Genomic DNA, 24,722 nt, shown 5'->3' with positions numbered 1-24,722 from the left:
TTGACCTTGTATGCTGTGATTGTTGAGGTGCGCTCCCCACCCAATCATGGAGGCGTCTGTTGTGATAATGGCATGAGGCACTGGGTCTTGAAAAGGCCGCCCCTTGTTTAAATTTACAGGGTTCCACCATTGAAGCGAAAACTGTGTTTGGCGGTCTATTAACACTAGATCTTGCAGTTGACCCTGTGCCTGCGTCCATTGTTTTGCTAGGCACTGTTGTAAGGGCCGCATGTGTAGTCTTGCGTTTGGGACAATAGATATGCATGAGGACATCATGCCTAGTAGTTTCATCACAAACCTGACCGTGTATTGTTGGTTTGGTTGCATGCTTGATCTTATATTTTGAAACGACTGAACTCTTTGTGGACTTGGAGTGGCAACTGCTCTTTGTGTGTTGAGTGTTGCTCCTAAGTATTGCTGTATTTGGGATGGTTGTAAATGTGATTTTTGGTAATTCATAGAAAACCCTAGTTTGTGCAGAGTATCTATTACATATTGCGCGTGAATTTGACATTGTTGTTGAGTGTTGGCTTTTATTAGCCAATCGTCTAGATACGGAAATACGTGCTTGTGACGTCTCCTTATATGAGCTGCTACTACAGCTAGGCATTTTGTAAATACCCTGGGGGCCGTTGTTATTCCGAATGGCAACACTTTGAATTGCTAATGTTTGCCTTGTATTACAAACCTGAGGTATTTCCTGTGAGATGGATGGATGGGTATGTGAAAATACGCATCTTTTAGATCCAGTGCTGCCATGTATTCCCCTTGTTTTAGTAAGGGGACTACGTCCTGTAGTGTTACCATGTGGAAATGATCTGATTTGATGAAGAGGTTCAGTGTTCTGAGATCTAAAATAGGCCTTAACGTTTTGTCTTTCTTTGGAATAAGGAAATACAGGGAGTAAACCCCTGTTCCGTTTTGGTGATAAGGTACTAGTTTCTAAGGCTTCTTTTGCTAGTAGTGCTTGGACCTCTATTTGTAATAGGTCTAAGTGTTGTATTGACATTTTGTGCGTTCTTGGGAGAACATCTGGAGGGAATTTTGTGAACTCTATGCAGTAACCATGCTGGATAATTGATAGAACCCACGTGTCCGTGGTAATGTGTGTCCAGTTGTGATGGTATTTTTTTAATCTTCCCCCCACTGGAGATGTGTTGGGGAAGTGTGAGATTGAAGTCACTGCTTGCTACCAGGGGTTTGTTTGGTAGGCTGGAATTTCCCTTTTCCTCTTGGGAACTGTCCTCTGTAGGAACCACGAAACCCCTCTCTCTGGTACGGAGACTGGTAAGTGGGTTTTGTTTGGGAGGTGGATGGTTCTGCTGGTTGCTGTCTAAACCCTCCCCTAAACGTTCCCCTGTATTGCGAGGAGTAGAGCGCGCCCATGGCTTTGGCCGTGTCTGTGTCCTTTTTCATTTTTTCTATTGCGGTATCCACTTCCGGCCCGAATAGCTGATGTTGATTAAACAGCATATTTAATACCGCCTGCTGTATCTCTGGTTTAAACACAGAACTTCGCAGCCATGCATGCCTTCTAATTGTTACTGCTGTATTCACAGTCCGTGCCGATGTATCAGCAGAGTCTAGTGCCGATCGAATCTGGTTGTTTGATATGGCCTGTCCTTCAACCACTTGCTGGGCACGTTTTTGATGCTCTTTGGGTAGGTGCTCGATGAAGTCTTGCATCTCGTCCCAGTGTGCTTGGTCGTAGCGGGCAAGCAGGGCTTGTGAGTTGGCAATTCGCCACTGATTGGCTGCTTGCGATGCCACTCTTTTCCCTGCTGTGTCGAATTTACGACTTTCCTTATCAGGGGGTGGCGCGTCCCGTGATGACTGTGAATCTGCCCTTTTTCTTGCAGCCCCCACAACCACTGAGTCCGGAGGGAGTTGTTGTGTAATAAACACAGGGTCTGACGGGGACGGTTTATATTTCTTTTCGACCCTTGACGTGATGGCTCTCCCTTTTACTGGTTCTTGGAAAACCTGCTGTGCGTGTTTAAGCATGCCCGGCAACATTGGCAGACTTTGGTACGATGCATGCGTGGATGCCAGTGTGTCATCCTCCACCGGTTCGGAGTGCATTGTTACATTGTGAAATGTTGCTGCTCTGGCCAGTACCTGCGTGTAGGACGTACTGTCCTCTGGCGGTGAAGGTTTTGTTGGATAACATTCTGGGCTGTTGTCCGAAACTGGTGGGTCGTATAGATCCCAGGGGTCCGCATCGTCTTGAGTCATCCTAGTATGTGTGGGTGACTGTGCCATTGGTGTACCCACTGGTGACAACTGTGGTGATTGAAGTGGGGACGTTTGTGGTGAGAAATGTGGGGGTGCTGATCTTTCTCTAACCACTTTGGCTTTTGGTTGCATCTCAATTTCATGAAAAGCCAGTTTTCTTTTGGACTTGAGCTGAGGGATGGTTTGTATCTTCCCTGTGTCTTTCTGGATTTCTAACCTTTGCTGAGTTTGGTCATGCTCTTCTAAATCCATTTCCTGCTCAAATCTGTGCCTTTCTTTGAGCTGTAGAGAGAGCTCCTGCTCTTCTGTGTAGGACATTTTTCTCGGCTCCGAAGTCGTTTTTTTCGGTACCGAAACCCCGATGGAAATGGTCGGTCTCGGTTCCGATAGGCTTTTTCGAGATTTGCTCGACTAGATTACTCAATGCCGACTCTTTTCGGTACCGGTTTCACGACCAGAGTCGGAACTCTTTGGCAACATTTTGCCCTTTTTCGGTGCCGATGTTACTTGGTCACCTTCTTTTCTGTGGGTCGATCCATGGCCTTCTGGCAGTGGAGTCCCCGAGGTCTTTTGTTTTTTGACCTGACCTTGGCTGTGGGACGGGGCAGGTGTACTCACTTTTTGCACCGCCGTCAGTGGTCGATCCCCGTCGGATTCATCCGAGTCCGAACCCTGGATGGATATTCGCGTTTCTTCCTCTTAGAGGTCGAGATGATGTGTTTGCTTCGACGCCATCTGTAACCGTCTTGCACGTCGATCTCTTAGGGTCTTCTTGGATCGAAACGCTCTGCAGGCTTCACAAGTATTCTCTCTGTGTTCGGGTGATAAACACAGGTTACAGACCCGAAACTGGTCTGTGTAAGGATACTTGGCGTGACACTTCAGACAGAAACGGGAGGGGGTCCGGTCCATCAGTCTTCGTCGACGGGTGTGGTCGGGCCGACCAGGCCTTGGTTAAGTGCGGAAGCCTCAAAGGGCCGCCGAAGTGGTCTTGTTGCCTGTGCCGATGTGATGATACTAAACCCGGTCCCGAACGCAAACCATACCTCCGAATTTTGATGATTTTCTAAGTTTTCCCGATTCGAATTACGGAGCGAAGAGGAACACGTCCGAACCCGATGGCGGAAAGAAAACAATCTAAGATGGAGTCGACGCCCATGCGCAATGGAGCCGAAAGGGAGGAGTCACTCGGTTTCGTGACTCGAAAAGACTTCTTCGAAGAAAAACAACTTGTAACGCTCCGAGCCCAACACTAGATGGCAGGAACAGAGCACAGCATATATATGGAAAATGTCACTTACCAGTGTACATCTGTTCGTGGCGTGTACTGCTGCAGATTCACATGCTATGCATAGCTCTTCCTACATCTAGTGTTGGGCTCGGAGTGCTACACGTTTTTCTTCTAAGAAGTCTTTTCGGAGTCACAGGATTGAGTGACTCCTACTCTCGGTTACAGTGCGCATGAGCATCGACTCCATAGTTAGATTATTTACCGTCAAAGGGTGAAGGAAGGAGTGATAGAGTATAAGAATACAAAAGAGATGTCCATGCAAATGTAAATGTATACACATATGTACAAATGTTAAACTTAAACAACTACAGGCTCTCAGGGAGGATGCAAGTGAATCTGCAGCACTACATGCCACGAACAGTTGTACATTGTGTAAGTGACATTTTCCGTTCAATGGCATGTGTAGCTGCAGATACACATCCTCCCAAAAATAGCAGTGGCTAGCCTGTAGGAGTTGAATTTGTATGAAGCAGTGTTCTTAAGACAGCTTGGCCTACAGTGGCTTGTTGCTGTGAACAAAACATCAACACAGTAGTGTTTTCTAAATGTATGAGGAGTTGACCATGTCGCTGCTTTACATATATCAACCTTTTGGTTTGTTTCCTGAAAATGCCATTGACGCACTTTTCTTTCTTGTAGAATGTGCTCTAGGAGTGATCAGAAGGTGTCTTTTTGCTTTTATGTACCATGCTTGTAAGCATATAACAATCCATCTTGCTAAACCTTGTTTTGATATAGGATTGCCTTTATGTGGTTCTTCGAAAGCAACGAAAAGTTGTTTTGTTTTTCTAAAATCTTTGGTTCTGTCTATATAGTACATAAGAGCTCTTTTGAAGTTTAGGGAATGAAGAGCTCTTTCTGCTAGAGTCTGGCTATGGAAGGAAGACTGGCAAGTCCAATGTTTGGTTGATGTGAAAATGAGATGCTACTTTTGGTAGAAATTTTGGATTTGTTCTAAGTACAACTTTATGTTTGTGAAGGCTTGTATTTCACTAACTCTTCCTAAAGAAGTAATAGCTACAAGGAAAGTGACCTTCCATGTTAAATATTGAATTTGACAAGAGTGCATGGGTTCAAAAGGGGGTCTCATGAGTCTGGTAAGTACGATATTTAAATTCCACAATGGAACAGGTGGTGTTCTAGGTGGAATAATGTGTTTTAATCCTTCCATGAAGGCTTTAATAACAGGGACTCTGAATAGAGAAGTATGTTGAGTATTCTGTAAGTATGTAGATATTGCAGTGAGGTGTATTTTGATGGATGAGAAAGCCACATTTGACTTCTGCAAATTAAGTAAATAGCATACAATATGTTGTATAGATGCTGTAAGTGGTTCGATGTTTTTAGATCGGTAATAGAAAACAAATCTTTTCCACTTGTTTGCGTAGCATTGTCTAGTAGTAGGTTTACGTGCTTGTTTGATTACTTCCATTCTGATGGAAATTTTAGGTAACCAAATTGTATGACTTCAGGAGCCATATCGCTAGATTGAGAGAATTGGGATTTTGATGCCTGATTTGACCTCTGTTCTGGGTTAACAAATCCAGTCTGTTTGGGAGTTTGGAATAGGGTACTACAGACAGATCTAGGAGTGTCGTGTACCAATGCTGACGTGCCCATGTTGGTGCTATTCGAATCATGGTGAGTGATGTTTGAAGTAGTTTGCTGACTAGAAAAGGAAGGCGTGGGAGAGGAGGGGGAAGTGTAAGCAAATATCCCTGAACAATTGATCCATAGAGCATTACTCTCGGATAGAGGATGTGAGTGTCTGGATGCGAAGTTTAGGCATTTTGCATTTTCGCTTGTTGCGACTAGATCTATCTCAGGTGTTCCCCACTTTTGAAAGTACTTTTGAAGTACTGGGGAGTGAATCTCCCATTCGTGTGTTTGTTGGTTATTTCTGCTTAGGAGATCTGCCAGCTGATTGTCTATCCCTGGAATATATTGTGCTAATAGATGAATGCGACTGTGAATTGCCCATTTACATATTGTTTGAGCTAGCAGGGACAGTTGAGATGAGTGTGTCCCGCCCTCTTTGTTGAGGTAATGCATGGTTGTGATGTTGTCTGTTTTTATGAGAACAGTCTTCTGTTTGAGACGAGGTAGAAACGCTTTTAGAGCAAGAAATACAGCTAATAGTTCTAGGTGATTTATGTGAAGCTGTTTCTGTAAGGCATCTTTAGCCCTGGAATGGTCCGATTATTGAGGTGAGCTCCCCAACCGAGCATTGATGCGTCTGTTGTCATTATGGTCTGAGGCACAGGGTCTTGGAATGACCGCCCCTGTATTAGACTGCTGTGATTACACCATTGAAGGGACATATGTGTTTGGCGGTCCATCAACACTAGATCTTGAAGTTGACAGTGTGCCTGTGACCATTGTTGTGAGAGGCACTGTTGTAAGGGCCTCATGTTTAGTCTTGCATGTGGGACCATCATCTTTGAGGTCTAAATCAGTCATGTAAACTTGTTTTTGTAGTAGTGGACTGACATCTTGCAGAGTTACCATGTGAAAATGTTCTGACAGGATGAATAGATTGAGAAGTCTGAGGTTCAAGATGGGCCTGAGGCTGCCGTCTTTTTGGGGAATGAGGAAGTATGGTGAGTATACTCCTGTTCCTTGTTGAGAATGTGAAACCAATTCTATTGCTTGTTTCAATAGTACAGATTGTACATCTTGTTCCAACAAAACACCGTGCTCTGGGGACAACCTGTGGTATGGTGGTGGACTGTTTGAAGGGGTGGAGATTAATTCTAGACAATAGCCACTGCGGATAATTGATAATACCCAATTGTCTGTGGTGATATTTTGCCAATGAGAGTGGAATTGTTGCAGTCTTCCGCCCACAGGAGAAGTGTGGAGTGGGAGGGTGGGAAGGAAGTCACTGTTTAGGTGGTGTAGTGGTTTGCTTTGAGGTTTGGAATTTACCTCTGCTCCTGAAATATTGTCCTCTATAGGACCCTCTAAACCTCCCTCTTTGATATTGGGTTTGTTGTCCCTGCTTTGTTTTGGAGGTGGAAGCATCAGAGGACTGTGGCTTAAAACCTCCTCTAAACTGGGGTCTGCAAAGAGAGCCTCTAAATGGTGTGGGGTATAATGTCTTTTCTCAGTTTTTCAATAGTGGTGTCTACTTCTGGGCCGAATAGATGTTTCTTGTCAAAAGGCATATTAAGTATTGCCTGTTGAATTTCTGGTTTAAAACCAGAGGAGCATAGCCATGCATGCCTCCTAATTGTGATGCCAGTATTGACACTTCTTGCGGCAATATCAGCAACATCGAGGGCAGACCTTATCTGATTATTGCTTATAGCTTGCCCCTCTTCCACATGTGGTGCTCTCTTTTGATGCTCCTTTGGGAGGTGCTGTATAAGATCTTGCATCTCGTCCCAACGGGCCCTGTCATATCTGGCTAGAAGTGCCTAGGAATTGGCAATACTCCATTGGTTAGCCACTTGTGTGGCAACTCTTTTTTCAGCTGCATCAAATTTCCTACTTTCTTTATCTGGAGGAGGTGTGTCTCCTGATGACTGGCTGTTTGCTCTACCAGTGAGTCTGGAGGGACCTGATGTGTGATATAGTCTGGGTCGGTAGGAGTAATCTTATATATTTTTATCAATTCTAGGGGTGATGACTCTAGCTTTGACAGGCTCATTACAAAATTGGTCTGCATGTTTAATCATTCCAGGCAACATTGGGAGACCTGGAATGAGTGGAATACCGTGTGTTAAATGGAAAGTCTTCTTCCAGGGGTTCAGAATGCATAAGCACTCCATGATAAGCTGCTCCCCTAGATATTACTTGAGGAGTGTAGAAAGTGGTGTCTTCTGGAGAAGGTTTAGATGGGTAGAGGTCTGGCTCATTGTCCGGAATAGTATCAGGGTCATAAAGATCCCATGGGTCTACTGTATCTCCATGTGAATACTATGAATGTGTAGGAGAAGGGAATGGTGGTGGACTATTTTGAGGTGAAAAAAAAAAGCTGTGGAGAGTGAGGAGAAGTAGGGAGAGTTGCTGATTCTCCTTTTGTTTCTACAGTTTTGCTGGTGGTTGAACATAGTCTAACTCCTCTTGAAAAGCCAGCTTTCTTTTTGTTGTTAAAGGAGGTGCAGTGATGTCTTGTCCAGTCTCCCAGTCTCCCTATGTATATGGATTCTCGATTGTCTTTCATCCATAAGCTCTAACATTGGCTCAATCTCAGTCTCTTCTTCAGAAGCTTTATGAGATTCCAGCATGGGCTTTGAGATTTGCTTTTATTTTCTCGAAAGTCCCTGTTCCTCTGTGTATGAGGATTTTTTCGGCTCCGAAATGTGAATCTTTTTCAGTCCCGAAAAAGTTATTGGTTGTTCCGGCTCCGAAACAGAGTGCCGAATTTTCGACTCCGAGGAATGAGGCCTTTTAGTGGAGTCTGAAGTGGCAGCTTTGGCTGATTTACTCGACTCAGAGGTGGACGGAGGAGTGGCCTTTTTCAGGACCGACCCCGAAGGTCGGTCGCCAGCAGTCTTTTTTCAGGCCAGACCATGCCTTCCGGTAGTGGTGTACCCAAGGCCTTTGGATATTTTTTATGTAGGGGCAGATATACTCACATGCTGGCCATCTGTGATGGTTCTATCTTCGTCCGATTCTTGTTCGGAATCAGTTTCTCCGATGGAGACTGCCGTCTGCGCCTGCTCTTCCTCCATGACGTTGAGATGTTCGGTGCTTTTCGACGCCATTTCCAGTCTTCGGGCTCTGCAATCTCTCAGGGTCTTCTTTGATCGAAACGATCGACAGGCCTTGCAATCTTCCTCCCAATGGTCTGGAGAAAGGCACAAATTACAAACCAGGTCTGTATATGGGTACTTCGCATGGCACTGAGGGCAGAATGGGAATGGAGTCCGATCCATCAGGCTTTCCACGCAGAAGTCCCAAACAGGCCCAAGTTGGGCGCGTGCGCCCCCGAAGGGCGAGATGAAGGTTCCGGAAGTACTACCAGTTCGATGCTAGAGGGGAAACGCAATCGAAAACACCGACGAACAAGTAGGTATCCTGCAGTTTTCCGAATCGATCTCTCTGAGCCAGAGGAAACCCGCCCAAAACCCAACAGCGGAAAGAAAACAATTTAACAATGGAGTCGATGTCCATGTGCACTGTAACTCGATCCCATGACACACACACACACACACACACATTTATATAGCACATTCCTAGCCAAAAGGCAGCAGAGAGATCTACACGGTCAAAGGCTAGCATACAGTCAACAAGTAATAGGAGAGGAAGCCAGGTTGTGCATGGATGGTTAATGCAGTATGATGTAGTGTTGTTCAAAAAGCTAAATCTTCAGTTTTTTTCTAAATTGGAGAAGCACTGGGGCGGGCTTGAGGGACACAGAGTTTGTTCCAGATCGGGGTGCATGGTCAGAAAAGCCATAATGCCTTGCATTTTCTCTTTTTTAACACTTCTTAGTCTGCAATATCAAGAACCACCAGGGATGGTAAGCATGTCTGCTACACAAGCGGGCATGGTAGTCTTGATGGGTTTGAAAATGATCCAGCTGGTTTTGAAGATAGGCACCGCTGACAAGGGGAGCCAACAGAGTTCCACCAGGAGGAAGGGTGATGTGAACATATTTATTCAGGGATGTGGCATGTGGAATGTCCCCAAAAGGTACCAGTGTGTAGTATGATAAGGTCATAGACCAAGGCATTACCACCATCCAGATTAAAGACTTTTGGGGCGTGAATAGCTGTTCTGAAGTCGTTTTCTGTAAGAACCGGTTTGACTTTAAGAGAGTTGGTATCAGGCCATTTTTGTGTTTTTTGCCAATGTGCTCCTCGAGGGTGAGGGTTGGTGTTTAGGACAAATCGAAGTGGCCTGTGTTTTGGAGAATGGTGCGGTTCCAAGTCATTTAAGGTTCATGTCACTGAACCCAGTTTGTCCTATATCTTGTTTGTTGATCTAGGAAAATAACAGAAAAGATGACGACTGAATTGAGCTTCAGGTATGCACTGACCATTCAATCCTGGATGATGTTCAAGCAGTGTTTGAGGAGTTGCTTTTGACATCTTTCATTACTTCACTACACAGTTGCATTCCTCAATAAGGCCACACAGACCTTCACATCACCAGCCTGCCAGAAGCTTTACTTCTTAATTTTATGTCTGTGAATAATGGACAGCTGTCTGTTGTCAAAAGACTATGTGTACCAAAAAACCTAGAGTCAGTCTACTGCAGAACACTGGCTGGCTTTGTCATTGCTCTCGGCTGCTTGCTTCTGTTCCAACGCGTTACTTCCTTTTGTGTTTATTTTTTCACCTGGAGCATGGTTTCGTTGTAATGTATGTGTGGGCTTTTAACGAAGCCCACCGCATTCCCATCACTATCACTTGTTCATCGGCTTGCCTTTCGAAAATCATTTGCTGTCATTGGTAAATGCTTAACGCCTGTCCCTCCTTGGGGCAGTTTTGTTACCGCCTTAGCCAAACAACCTGTTACATGGATAATTGCACATTTGCCGATACGTTTGACTGCGAGCAAACTTTTTTTTTTGTGTCTCTCCTTTGTGCTCATGGTCATGGCAGCTGTGGTGTTTTTTCAATCAGCTTGCTTATGTCAACTGTTTTACTTTAATCTGCAATTTATATGGCAAGAAAAGTCCAGTTAGGAATTTACAACACTAATAGATCTAACTCAAGCAAAGGAGAGACCCACTGCATTGCAAATGCTTGTTCAATATTATTATAGACATGCTGCTATACAGCATGGCTGCAAATCATTGCCAAAGTTAGAAATGCCTATGCTGTACAGACAGCATAAGCAAAAGCTAATGGCAGAACCAATAGTTTCAATGGCAAAACCTAGCAGCTTTGCCAATGCTGGTTAGGTCTTGCCACAACACCAAAAGAAAAAAATATGAGTTGGCAAAACATATCACATGAAAAAAGCAACTGGATCAAAGTCCATGCTTTAGTGAAAATACATTTAGAAGCAGATGACATCTGTTGTCACAATAAACATCCATTTCAAAGGAGAAAAAAACTCATCAGAACTGTGTATGGCATAGCAAAAAATAGCTACAAATAACAAGAAGTTCAACAAAGACCACAGGGAAGAAGAAAAAAGTAGTGCCTCAATCACAGCGAGATCAGCAAGAGCACAGTAATGAAGCTGACGCAATCAGTACTTAGTATTTGGTTGCAAGCCCGACTGTTGTATACAATATCTCTCATAAGCGAGAGCACATGAGCTGTCATAAGTGAAACCTAAAAAAAAAAAAAGAGGAACTGACGAGAGTTTTGTTTCAATATACAAGTCATCAAGGCTCTTGGTTATCTGTGGGTCTTCTGGTGTCTTTAATTCTGGCAGTATTCCCAGGATCTTTGCATAGTAGGGTTCTTCAATGAGTGAAGATCCTGTATCTTAAAGGACCAAACATATTCCAAATCAATAGCACCCACAAAATACACCAGATAAGAGACCGGGTAACTTTAGACCGCACTGAGGAGTGGAAAGGCAGTCAGTCTTAGAACTTCACACCAGCACCCTAGGTGGAAAAATCAGATGCAGCAATGTCTCTACTGATGGAAGGTGGTCAGACAAAGAACTACATGTCCATATTACCTACCTGGAGCTTTAAGGACTTCCTTTGCAATGTCTGACTGGGGATAGCCACATTCTAGCTTTGCAGAAGAGGACCTAGCATGCTAGAATCAAACTTTTTAAAGATCTGCTACTTGACGCGAAGCAACTTCAGGTACCCAACAAACCAGTTGAAGAACAACCACTAGTATGTAAACTTTCCAGAAGGTATCAAATGTCTTTTCCTAGATACTGAATATGACATGCAAATATAGCTTTATGTTTTTTTAAAGAACTGGATAGCAAACAAAGACTTGTGTAGGGAACAGTTATCAGTCAAGCTAGCTAGGTTACTTTGTGTAATTCCTAAAAGACAGTTTCTGAAGTCTCTGCACTGGCAAACCTAGACGGTAAGCTGTATTGTATCTTAGAGCATAAAAGGATCACACAACAGAGGTGGGAACTTTTCAAACTGGCCAATTACTAACTCTTCATGAAATCTTTTACACCAGTATCAGCCACATCTTTAACTAAGTGAACTGGATGACTTATTAGTGGAACAGGCACTGGCTATAGCATCTTCAGAGCTCACTCTCTGAGGGGTGCAACGGCATCTAAATCAACTGCCACAGGGACAGAGTTTGAAGGCATCATTATGGCGGCAGATTGTTCTTCCGAATCACCTTTTAGCCTCTCATATTTTAACCCAGTGATAAAAGGAGGCTCCCTTAATGGTCAATAAATTATTAAATAGAATATGCTTTTCATTGGTACTGACAAACAGGATTAAGAAATATCAATTATATTAAATACAGCAAGGCAAAGATTACCCCACCCACAGAAAAAAGCCATCTGTCGTTCTAGATGTTAATACTGAACTAAAGGTGCCATATATCTAGTTGCTTTTCTCCCACCCATTTGTCTTGTGATACATAGACAAGCCGAACAACAAAAGTAACATCCTATTTTATTGCAGGGAATTAAAGGCGGCTTTGAGGGGGTTATATCTTTCCAGGTTGTTAGGAGATGAACAAAATGATCTCAGCTTAGTCTGCCATTTGATCCAAAGAATGATTAATTATTGTTTTTTTCTCTATCATATGACTTATGGTTTTTACCTTAAGCCATATGAGTATTGCGGTTTTTGTTCTAATTTTTATTATAAAACCGAGGTGTAACTAGTAAAAGAGTAAAGCATACACTTGCCTCTGTGCCCTATCTAGAACTGAAAAGTCATAATCACAGTAGCGAGAACATTAAACATCCCCCCCATGTTTTGTTTTACTGATCATACCATAATTGAACTATTTCATGCGACAGGCTCAACTTGATCACTATGGCAGGTAGGATTTTTTTTTAACATTTTTTTTTTTTTTTTTTTTTAAACAACAAAGTTTCATTGCATTTGCTAGCTAGACGTCATACATCTTTGTTGAGCATTATCAAGAATGCTACTCACTAGTATTATCTTCACCAGATATTGGGTCAGTGTTGGAAAAAAGATACAATAATGTAAAATAAAGCAGATATCACACAAGAGCTGTTTACTAGCACTGTACCTTTGTAAGCCATGTTCCCTTTTACAGTTGTGAAAGGACTGACATCGAAATTCAACAGGAAAAATGCATATTTGTCATTTATAAATACAGTACCTTCATATGACTGCTGCAGTTAACCTAGGCATGACATATTACATCATCACAGTATATTTTACCCAAAGTAGTTTTTTCTTCCCTTGGGCTTTTGGGAAAACTCACAAACTACATTTATTGACACAGGTTCTTATTTCATCACCTTCATTCATCAAAGGGTTTACTCACAAAAATGAATTACCTTGGGTTCATACCATGTCCTTCTCTCTCATTTCGTTGAACAGCAGTATATTTTTCTTCTTCTGATCTATCATCATTTTCCAAAGCAACCCGAGCTTTATATTGGGCACTAGATTCAATTTCTTCTGCTAACTGGGTTGCTCGTGCTTCACGCCTTAAAAATTCTTCTGAATTATCTCTCTCCAATGGAACACTAAAAAACAAATAAATCTTTGAAAATCAACAACCAGCACCAAGTTTTAAAGCTCGGTAGACAATGAGATATACACATGATTTCATTCTTCGTTGTAAATGTTAGTAGTTTCCTCTAAAGTACCATTGTGTCATGATGTAGCAATCAAATAAACCACAACTTGCAATCCTCCCGGATGCTACACACTAGTAAGCTGAAGTACATTAACAGTTATTGATTGTAGCTCACCACAAACTGAAGTCTTCAGCTTGCAATCATACCCAGCTGACTTGCATTTGGCGATTATTATTTGCTTTCAAGGCATTTTTTTTATATCATGAAAAAATCTATTATTTTTTGTTTTGTTTACAATTGTCTTAGGGTCCCAGGTCCAATTTATCTTGCTATTAATTGAACTGTTTACATCAGACCTTTCTTAGAACATTCACCATCAAAATTTCTACAAAAGATGGTTGCACACAAGTACCACACTCCGTCCAAGACAAACAGTTATGAACATTCCATGAAAAATGATAAATTATGGAAGAAAAAAAGGTAACGTTTTATACATGTAATCCTAGTTCTCTTCCAGGGGAATCAAAGTCCTAAGCACTCAATTGCCCTGCCTACGTGTAATCTTGTAAAACATATATATATTTATATGAGCACAAGTTCAGGTAAGCCTAAGAAAGGACCTAGGAAAATATCAAATTTAGCGTATGCTTTACTTTAAAATAATTTCCAATTGTATTAATACAGTCACCAGATGTAAATTGACTACAAATCCCTGTAGCACACCTCTTTTTTAATAAAAAAAAAAAAAAAGAAAGAAAGAAAAAGAAAGGGAATGCAGGGCAATGCTAGTACAAAGGTTGCTTAGCTAGAGCATAAAAACTGACGCTATGCCTTAAGGGCTTCACCCTGGCTCCAATGTCCCATCATTAATCAGAAGTGATAGGTCACTTAGTTTTTAAGTATGTCAAGGTCATGCGCTTAGAAATGAATCCCTGCCTTTATCTCTTGTTTGGGGAGGTGGGAAGCTTGCCTTGCCTTTGATGAGCATTCCCATGAAAGAGAACTAGGATTACAGGCAAGAAATGTATCCTTCTCTTCCCAGGAATCCTCAACAACAGTCATAAGCAGTCAAAAAAATAGCAAGCTTATGCCACTGAAGAAAACAGCAGTCGAGAATTTAAGCTAAAGAGCCTCTACATTATGCAAAAAGATTCTTTAAAGAAGCCTGGCCTACTTGGGCACCAGCTCTCGATTCTGAAACCACACAGAAAAGTTATATATTAATAACTATGATGCAGCTTTGATTATTTCTGAAATAAGAATGTTTCTTAAAAAAGACAATTGCTGCTTTTCCCCTAGCTAAATGAGCTTTCGGTTTACTTAGTGGAGATTTATTTGCTAATTGATAAAATAAAATAATTTGAGAGACAATCCACCTGGAATAGGATTGTTTTGAATTAGAGAGGCATGTCCTAAGAAGACCGCAGTTTACAAATAGGTGATCAGACTGTCTGATCTCTTGTCTTATCAAGATAAAATTGTAATACTCTATTGACATCCAATATATTAAGATCTTCCACTGCCAGACTGAATGGATATGGTCTGATTTACATGGAAATATCTGACACTACCTTTGGGCATAAGACGTAATGGCTACAGTAGAAGCTGTTTTTCATGATAAATGTTGCCACATCACTTTGTTTATAGATTCAAAGAAAGTACCCATTAGTTTAGAAAGCACTATAATTCCCATGGTGGAGCTGGGGTGCCAAATGAAAGGGAAAACTTCAATTCCTTCCCAGAAATCGTTGACTACAGCTACCTTGAAGAAAGAGGTATGTGAAGGAAATTTCCTCTATGCAGTAATTGCAGCAAGATGAGTTTTTATAAAGGAAAAGAAAGGCCAGATATTGCCTGGTGCAAAATATATGGAATAACTACTTCCTTTTGGTCTGAAACGGGGTTAAGGTTATTCTGAATACACCAGATGCAGAATCTCTTCTTCATTTTAAGAGATTCATGCTGAAGATCTATATGTCCGTACTGCAAGAATTAAGGAACCAAACCACTAAATCAAATCAAAGGTAGGTTCGGGTGTAGGATCTTCCCTCCAAGCTGGTCTATAAGATACTGTTTGCACACCAGCCTCTTGTGTGATATTCCTGAAAGATTAAGAAAACCTGAAACCACCACTACTGGCACTATTCCAGGGCTACCATAATCATTCTTGTTTTGGAATGTAGAATTTCATCAAGGCTGCTGGATGTTTAGCCGCGAGGCAGCGCTGGCATGCTGTGGGATACATATGTGCTCAAGCTACAGGACAGACAGGGTGCCCCAGTCGCTGCGGGCCCACCCTAGGGATAGAGCTGAGTGCCCAGTCATGGGTGGTTCCAGTGGGTCCCCCACCCTTCCCATCACCCTCCTCATCCTGTTATAACTCCTGTGGTATTGTGATATGATCCTCTTGGACAGTGCTGTTGCTCCCTCTACTCAAGTTTTCGGTTGAGGTTGTATTGTTATTATTATGTCTGATTCTCTTTCACGACCCCCAAAGGTACCTGAACTTCAGCGGGGCGCACTAGCTGCCGCTACTTGGTATGTTCAGGCACAGTCAATAAATGTGATGCTGAATGTCAGATCCATGTACAATTGATTATCGATGAGTTACTTATGTTATGGAGATAACTGTCAAGTTTTTGTTTGGTGACAATCTGTATATGAAAATTAAATAGGCATATTTAAAAAAAAATCATTAAGACTGTTGGAATCAGTGAGTTGGTAAGAAAAGTGTGGAGAACTTTTCCTGACCAGTTCATGAAAATGTCATTCTCCATGGTTCCTTGTTGGTAGCATTTCGATGCTAAGTTTGAACATTTGTGTTGTTTGAGTCAGTAAAAAGATCAATCTGACGATAACCCCAGCATTTAAAGATGTTTTGCAGTACCTTACTGCTATGGATTAGTAGTGATTTTCTTGCACCAAACACCTTGGGGTTATCTGCTTCTGTATCCTGAGTGCCTGGCAGATGGATCACCATATTCATTAGCTTCCTTCCCAGCAGCCATTTCCAAATGGCCTTAGCATCAGAGACTTCCTCACAAAACAAGCCTTGATGAAGTGGTTAAATCCAGAATTCTGTCCTGGAGACCAAGCAGACTGATCCCCTGCCCATCTTTCAGGGTTCCTATGATTTATTTATTTAATTTACAAAGTAAACAGTCTTCAGGATGATGCTCCTCAGCAAGATGTATGATTCAGGAGTTATGAGGGTCTGACTGAGATTTCTTCCACACAAATGGTGATGGGAGGAATGATTGCAATTTGTCTAACCACTGACAAACACTCGGGGTAGCATCTCAACCCAACGTTCTGGCTGGGGCCAAACCGAGGTAACATGGTGTGCATATTAACAATGGGCTGGGATGAGGACCCGAGTAATGCCCAGTGAGTGAGATTCATCCAAGCATTCCACCCATCAATGTTTGTGTACTTTAGTAGGCGTTTTTCTAGTTAGGGCACTTCACAAAACGTGAAGGTATTGATTGTGATTAGAAAAAATAGTGAATTCCTATCTGAAAATTATGAAAAACCTCTCAGTCCTAGGGTGCATTGAGTGAAGCTGGTTAGTCCATGGTTTAAAAGGGGTTTTAGGGAAATAAGCCAAAAAAGGACAAGCTCAGAGCTCCTGGATCATGCTGACAGGAGTTAGAAAAATTAACTGACTCCGTTGTTAGCTCTGGTGCATGATAAAACACTGGAGCAAAGGTGGAGCCCTTAAAAGCACAGTTTCAGATGCTCGAGATGTGCGGCCTATATATCCTGGGGATTGCCCTGCATTTCCTTTATTTTGCTTTAAAAAACAAAAGGTTTGTGATAAATTTCTCGTCACTTTATATCAAATGACTGTATGAATGCTTTTGTAAAAGCTTTTTAAAATGAGGAAAAAAAGATATGTTGACAATCAATCACAGTAGTTTACTTCGGAAATAACATTCCATAACCCTATTGGTTACATTTCATGGTCAATTATTGTCACACACACACACACACACCCTCCCTTGGTGCCTGCCAGCCCGATGGAGGGCTTGAAAGAATCCTCTGGTGTAAAACACAGGATTCTCCCCCCGCCATGTCTACTTTTCAGAAATGCCTTGGTCCTACATGGACTAATTAGTACACCTACCATAGTTTTTATCACCACATTACATTTTGAGCCCTCCCCTATCGCAGGCACTTGGGCCCACTCACATGAGCGAGGTAATATTTGTTATTGCGAGACCTGGGGGAACGCGGAGTGGTAAGAAATCTGTGCCAGCTGGGTGATCCCACACAAACATTTGAGAAAAATATAAACAATTTGACTTTTTGGCTAAATTTGAGGTTTGCAGGAGACTCTGGGTAAGAAAATAAACGTTGAGGGATCCACACAAGCCACACCTCCCTGGACTCCCCTGGGTGTCTAGCTTTTCAGATATGTCTGGGTTTTTTAGGATTACCTAGAGGGCCGCCGAGCCCAGAACCAAAAACACACGTGCCTCCCTTGCAAAACCAGGTCGTTTTGTGATAGATGATTTTAATGTCTAGTTTTCGAAAATGTACAGGCTGCCTAGGTGCCGGCTGAGCTTAGGTCCAAAATCTCGAGCTACCCACATTGTATAAAAGGGTGGTTCAGATCTGGTGGAAAAATGCGATGTGTTCATGTTGTGTTTTTGGCCGTTTCCTGTCGCAGGGACTAGGTCTACCAACACAACTGGTGGAAGGAAGTTTGGGCTCTACGCAGATTCCAGAACTTTTCATCACAAAAATGTGAGGAAAACATGTCTTTTTAGTCAAAGTTTGAGGTTTGCAAGGGATTGGGCTGAAAAAACGTGGTGAGAGCTGCGTAAGTTAGCTCACCCTAGATAACCTGAGGTGTCTAGTTTAAAAACATTTACAGGTTGGCAAGGTTTCAGTATGTGCCAACTGAGAAGGGTCCAAAATCTCAAAATACCCACATTGGAAAAAAAGGGTCAGTTTTGAGGTGGAAAACTGGGCTGTGTCCATGTTGAGTTTTGGGCAGTTTCCTGTCACGGGCACTAGGCCTATCCACAGAAGTGAAGTACCATTTTTATCAGGAGCCTTGTGGGAGCACAGAATAGTAGAACATTTGTCATTACCTATTGGATTTTGCTGCATCTGTGACGTTCAAATGTGAGCAAGTCTATAAGAAAGATGACATTTTGAAAAATACCCTCCAAATCATACCCTAGTAGGGGTACCCATAAATTCAGAGATGTAGAATTAACCTCTGTTCCTAAACTCCATATCTTGTGCCCATTTCAGAAATACATAAGTTTCCTTGATACCCATTTTTCACTCTGCCTATTTCACTATAAGAACTGGTCTATACTCAGTACTCAATGAAAAACCACTGTACGGCGCAGCTCAGTTGTTCGCTCTTGGTACTCTGGGTTCTTGAAGAACCTACAAACCCAATACATCCCTGCAATCAGAAGGGCCTAGTGGACTTAATAGTATATTGTTTTTGTCAATCGGTTATCATAACAAAAAATTACAGATCAAAATGTCACAAATGCCCATTTTTTCCTACTAATTTTAAATATTTATTTATTTCAACAGTTATCTTCCTTGAGAAATCCTCGAGGGATCTATACATATGACCCCCCTTGCTGAATTCGGATTTTTGTCTACTTTTCGGAAATATATAGCTTTTCAGGATCAACGATGGGTATCACATTGGTTTCCATCACAAACTGGAAGTGGGCTGAGAGCACAAAAATAAGGAAAATAAGCTACCTCTTAGAAAAATGCCAAAACTGCATGTTTCTGAAAGCTGGGAAGATGGGGACCTTAGTACAGCAACCCGTTAGTGGATGCCATTTTTAAGGGGAAAACACAGACACTTATCTAGAGCACCTTTTTCTATTTTTCTAAAAAAACTCAGAATATTGCTATATTTTGCCTATTTTCTCAGTCCTCTCCAGGAGAAACCACAAACCATGGGTACCTTTACAATCCTGAGGAGGTTGCAAAAAAAAAAAAAAAAGACGTAAATTTGGCGTGGATGCCTTGTGTGGAAAAAAGTTATGGAGCCCTAAACGCAAACTACCCCAAATAGCCAAAAAAGAACCCAGCAACCCCACAGACAAAGCTGCTCTCTGCTGATGAAGGGCAGAACCCAGAAACACGTGTCCAGAGATTTACAACACTTGCTGCAACTCCTAAGCTGGAAAACTACAGTTTACTTCATGGATAAAAAACTAACTTTGACTGCATTTACCATGATGCATTAAGGCTGACCGCATGCTGGAGTGTGAGGCAGGGTGCTCCCTTTCTGTTTTTCGTATATAAATAAACATTACAACATTTGGCTCAGCCTCCAGGTAAAAGTTACTGGCCCTTGACAGAAGATCATCTCTTGTGATATAGGGTAGGTATCCTGTTCACACTTTGCCGTTGTTTAACTTGTGTATTCGGTTTTTGGCCTGCTGCATCAATTTAAAACATTTACTAAGCTATACTTATTCAGTGACCTACATTTAACAATGCATTGCACTAATCTGTGGAGGATTTTTCCTTAAGCAGCGGTGACTGACAACATTGATAACTGTGATATATAGGGTATCTGGTTGACTGGGGTGTGAGCTCTGGTCAAGCAACAGTCACAATCCCTGGCAGCTTGATCCACAGAAAGACACTAAATTACCCAGATCTTAACCCTGGGTAGGTTGGCACTAAAACAGTCACGCTTAAATTAGAGGCAATGTGTAAAGTATTCTAGTGGGAAAACAAACAGTAATAAAGTGAAAACACAACATAAGAAAAATCTGATACAAATTTAGAAAAATGTAGTTTATCTTAATAAATTATTTGACACCAAATGTCCAAATTCCAATCAGTAGAATCAGAGTTCTGATTTGTTTTAAAGTTTTTAGTAAAGGCTAGCGCCTAAAAGATAAAAGTGGCAACCGCAGACATCCAGTCATGGGAGACCAAGTAGAAGTGGAGAAATATGGCTGACTGCGATGGAGTCTGAGTTGGATACAAGATGTGGATTGGGCCCCACCAGCGCTTACACATTTGGACTTGAAAGAAATTTTGTTGAAAACATTTTGAGAAGGTAAAGTTCAGCGGAGAAAGGTTGCAGGTGGTGTTTGAGAAGGGAGCACTGTCGTCGGGGAGCTGCTGTACGAAGTTACGGTGAAGATTTCAACATTCAGAGTTAGTCACTTTTATGGAAGTCGAAAATCTCCAGTGGGGCGAGCCAGGAAGCTTTAGCTGACGAGAGTTCCAGGAGGCCGGATAAACCTTTGGCAAAAGACCACAGACCACGATTTGCTGCTGGAGAAGAACACAGCGGGAGCAGCTGTGAAGTCAGACCAACCGGTGATGCACCTCAGACAAATCGATGAGCAGGCTGGGCCCAGTCCTTTCTCAGTTAGAGAAGTATTTAGTGAAAAGATTTCCTAAGCCCCAAGCTTCAGATTTTGGCTGTTTAGGCACATTTAGCACCACCAATAAGGATCCAGGAGTGGAGGGGCACCCTTTGGGGGTTTAGGACTCACTCAGGCTGGGTCCCGGTGCAAGATGAAAATGGGTGGATCCTGTTATTCCCTTTGGCTCTGAAAAGGATACCAGCAAACTATCATCTGGAGTCACACTGGTAGTCCTCGGTTCAGGTGAAGAAGCAGGGCTCTAACAGCAGGGCTGGCCTCTGAGGATTCAAGGTAGGCTTAAAACAGCAAAGCAGTCCTTTCAGGTGCAGCAAAGAAGTCTTGCGGAGAACACAGAAGCCACAGCAGCAGGCAGTCCTCAAACTCCTTTTGCAGGTGTGGAAAGTTAACTGAAGAGTGGGTCTGAGGACCTTATTTTTATACCAGGTGCCTTCTTTGAAGCTGAGAGAAGTTTAAAGAGGTTTCACTTTGCTTGGAATTTCCTTACTACCCTGCCTTGGCTGCAAGGTGACTGCAGAGATAATGTGGAGATGGCAAATCATTTGTGTAAAGACAGAACACAGCTTATTCAGTTGCAAGTGGGGCTGTGCACAGCTTGCCCCTCCCCAATTCTGCCAGCAGACAGCGCATTCCAGCACACCTAACCCTTCTATTGTATGAATGTTTGGAAGGAATTCATAAAGTCTGTCAGTTACACCCATTCATGTGACCCAGGGGAGGTTGTAGGAACTAAATTGCGCAGGAAAATGGCAACTTTACAAAGGTGACATTTTCTAAACAGAATTTTAAAATCTGATGTTACCATTTAAGAGGATTTTTAATTACAATTTCAGAGATACCAAACACGAAATGATTATTTGTTGCCAATCAAATATTAGCATTTTTAAATGTAATTAGGAAACCCAATGTTATTCTATGAGACAGTTGGTCCCCACATTAGTAAAAAACAAATGTAAGAGTTTTTTTTTTACTACCAGGACGTGTAAAACTTAAAAGTACATGTCCAACCGTTTCATTACAATGCACCCTGCCCTAGCCTCTACTAGGGCCTACCTTAGGAAAAGTGTACCCCTGCTTTACAACATCTACGTTAAGTCATTACTGGCAATGATCAATGAATTTCAACTCACATGCTATGACTAAGCAGATGAGACACAATTATGTCTTCAACTGGAAAGCCCCAAAGTAATTGGAAACTCAAAAATCTTCAGTTGCCTCAGAGCAGTTGATCAGTGGATGGCATGGAGCCACCTCAAAGTGAACACTTCAAAAAGTGAAATACTCACAATTGGCAAATAGAAAAATGATGATCACACTCCGCGCCTGACCTGACGTACTGGGACCACCTCTTAAAGTGTCTAAGTAGGAAACCTTGGAATTACCAGGGACTAAGATGTAAAGCCACAATCCCAAATCTTCCCTGCCTTGAGACCGCTACATTGTTTACCGGTTGCCAGAAGATCCACCTCCAAGCTTCTTTGGATCACTGACAAAGCAATACAGGGACGGTAACACTTTTTTTTTTTTTTTTTTAAATCGGGAATAAAATTCACAAAATACATACAACAAAGAAGCCTCCGCTCAAGATTAGCACCTCGCCTCAAAATCTCACCATACAACAATAAGGAAACAGGTGCTGCATCTTTCTCTGTTTAAGCAGCAAAACTATGGAATTCATTCCCCCCAAACAATGAAGCCACAGTTAACGATATTATTTTCAGAAGACTACAAACGTTGGCTCTTTCCTACATGACAACCACACTGAAACACAAATGTACAGCATGTGCCTGTGAATGTAAATATATATAATTTGATTATATGTATGAAGGAAATTTTTGCATTTCTTTGTACAAATATGTATACTACTTGTAGTTTAAAACTATATATATATATATTCTTTAGGTCAGGTTTACAAATGTACATATTACTTATGATTAAAATATATATATTGATACTTTATTTTATACTTAACGTATATATAGGTCACTGCATAGTTTTCATAAGTTATTTGATTAGATGTGTAGGGGTCTCTATTTTATCTATCATAATATGTCAAAATTATAACAATTGTATCTAAGTGCTTCAATAATGAACTATTGAGGAATACAAAGAAAATATATAAAAAGAAGCTTGCACATATGGAACTTTATAAAATACAATTTAATATAGGTTTATCATGTTCCTTATACATGTATACCCTTTATATCTAATAATATATCTAAATAAATATTACTTTACTACTAATGTACAAAGAAAAGAAGTTAATTAGCTTCGGTAACGCATGATCTGGTAGAGACTAGCTTTAGATTTCTTACCTTTGAATTCCATGGCGTCATCTTCGAATCCGGAATCTTTTTGCTGCGCAATACCCTACGTGCGCCGTCGGGTGGCGTTGTTCGGTTCCGATGTGTCGTTGGGATCCACGTGGCTTCGACAGAATCGTTGGAGCCATCTGTGACATACGGGTCGTCTATACAGATGCCACCTCGGCACGTATATGTCAGTTCTTTTATCCACACAATTACCATGCCAGAAGCGCAGTGTCATGGATAGAACCAACATTTGTCTGTGCAAAACTAGGGCCATGAGAAGGGATAAACCCTAATATCTGCAGGGCAGGGAGGCATGGGTGGGAGTAAGGAATCTGCAGCTAGATAGAGTTTCTACCAGATAATGCGTTACCGAAGGTAAGTAACTTGTTCATCTGATAGAGACTTCTAGCTGTGGATTCGCTGCGGATACCACATGTTACACAAAAAAAAAATCCTGCAGGACTGAGCGGGCAAAGTACCCATCCCTTCGGACCTGACTGTCCAGACAGTAATGTTTCGCAAATGTGTGCAAGGACACCCACGTGACCGGCTGACAGATCTCCAGGACTGGTATGCCTCAAGCTAGCGCAGTGATAGCAGCTTTGCCCCTGGTAGAATGAGCCCGCAAGCCCTCCAGAGGCTGCTTCCTGGCCAGTGCGTGGCAAATCTTAATGCAGAGAATGACCCAGTGCGAAATGGTTCGCTTCTGCACTGCCCGACCCTTCTTTGCTCCAACGTACCCCACAAAGAGTTCATCATCCAGCCGGAACTCTTTTGTGTGGTCAAGGTAGAACAACAATGTTCTTTTTGGATCCAGTCAGTGGAGTCGCTCCTCTTCTTAACAGGGATGAGGTGGAGCAAAGGTGGTGGGCAGGGGGATGTTCTGACCCAGATGGAATGGGGTCACTACATTGGGGAGAAAAGAGGCACGAATTCTGAGAACCACTTTATCCGGATGGATAGTGAGATAAGGTGGCCTTGATGACCAGGCTTGCACCTCAATCACCCTCCTGGCAGATGTTATTGCCACTAAGAAGGCTGTCTTGATGGTGAGCAGCCAGAAGGGACCGTTATGTAAAGGCTCGAAGGGAGCACACGAGAAATGTGAGGGCAAGATTTAAGTCCCATTGAGGCATAATACAGAGCCTAGGGGGAACAAACGTACAAGCTCTTTGAGGAATCTATTTACAATGGGAGATTTGAACAAGGAAGGCTGGTCAGGCCGAAGAAATGCCAATAAGGCAGAAAGATAGCCCTTTAGAGTCCCTAAGGAAGAACACTACTAGGCTAGAGACAGAATGAAAAGAAGAATGTCAATAGACCTTTCTGTACAATAATATACAAAGTTTCCAATGGCAGGCGTATACCGTTTTAGTGGAGTGACGCCTGACTGCCAAAATAACTTTACAGACTTCATAAGGAAGGTCAAAAGCCAACAACTGTCGCCGCTCAATCTCCACGCATGAAGTGCAAAGTTGATAGGCTCGGGTGGAGAACCCTCCTCTGCTGCTGCAACAGAAGATCTTCTCGAAGTGGCAGTCTGATCGGAAGACTGATGCTTATTTTTAGTAGCTCAGGATACCGGCCTCTCCTTGCCCAATCCGGAGCCACTAAAATGACTTGGGCATGGTCGTTCTTGATCTTCTTGAGAACTCTGGGCAGGAATGGTATGGGTGGAAATGCGTATAGGAGGTCTGAATTCCACTTGCGCCGAAAAGCGTCACAGAGCTATTGCCACCTTGGAAACTCCAACGCGCAATACTGCTGACATTGCGCATTCTCTGCTGAGAACAGATGTAACCAAGGTTCCTCCCACTGCTGAAGGAGTCCTTGCACCACCTTCGGATGGAGATA

General features: G+C 42.3%; 1 protein-coding gene across 11 annotated transcripts in view; it reads right to left on the bottom strand.

Annotated features, from left to right (window-relative positions):
* ATXN2 (ataxin 2) overlaps positions 1-24,722 on the bottom strand; it is a 1,121,476-nt gene that overhangs the window by 816,932 nt on the left and 279,822 nt on the right. For all 11 annotated transcript variants that reach the window (XM_069214846.1, XM_069214840.1, XM_069214837.1 and 8 more), the window contains exon 8: positions 12,914-13,105. In XM_069214846.1, coding sequence (XP_069070947.1) covers positions 12,914-13,105 — 192 coding nt within the window. The remainder of the gene's footprint in view (positions 1-12,913; positions 13,106-24,722) is intronic.

The sequence above is a fragment of the Pleurodeles waltl genome, chromosome 11 (assembly GCF_031143425.1).
Source record: "Pleurodeles waltl isolate 20211129_DDA chromosome 11, aPleWal1.hap1.20221129, whole genome shotgun sequence".
Classification (NCBI taxonomy): domain Eukaryota; kingdom Metazoa; phylum Chordata; class Amphibia; order Caudata; family Salamandridae; genus Pleurodeles; species Pleurodeles waltl.
Note: the sequence above shows the minus strand (reverse complement) of the source record. Positions and strands in the feature narration are given on the sequence as shown.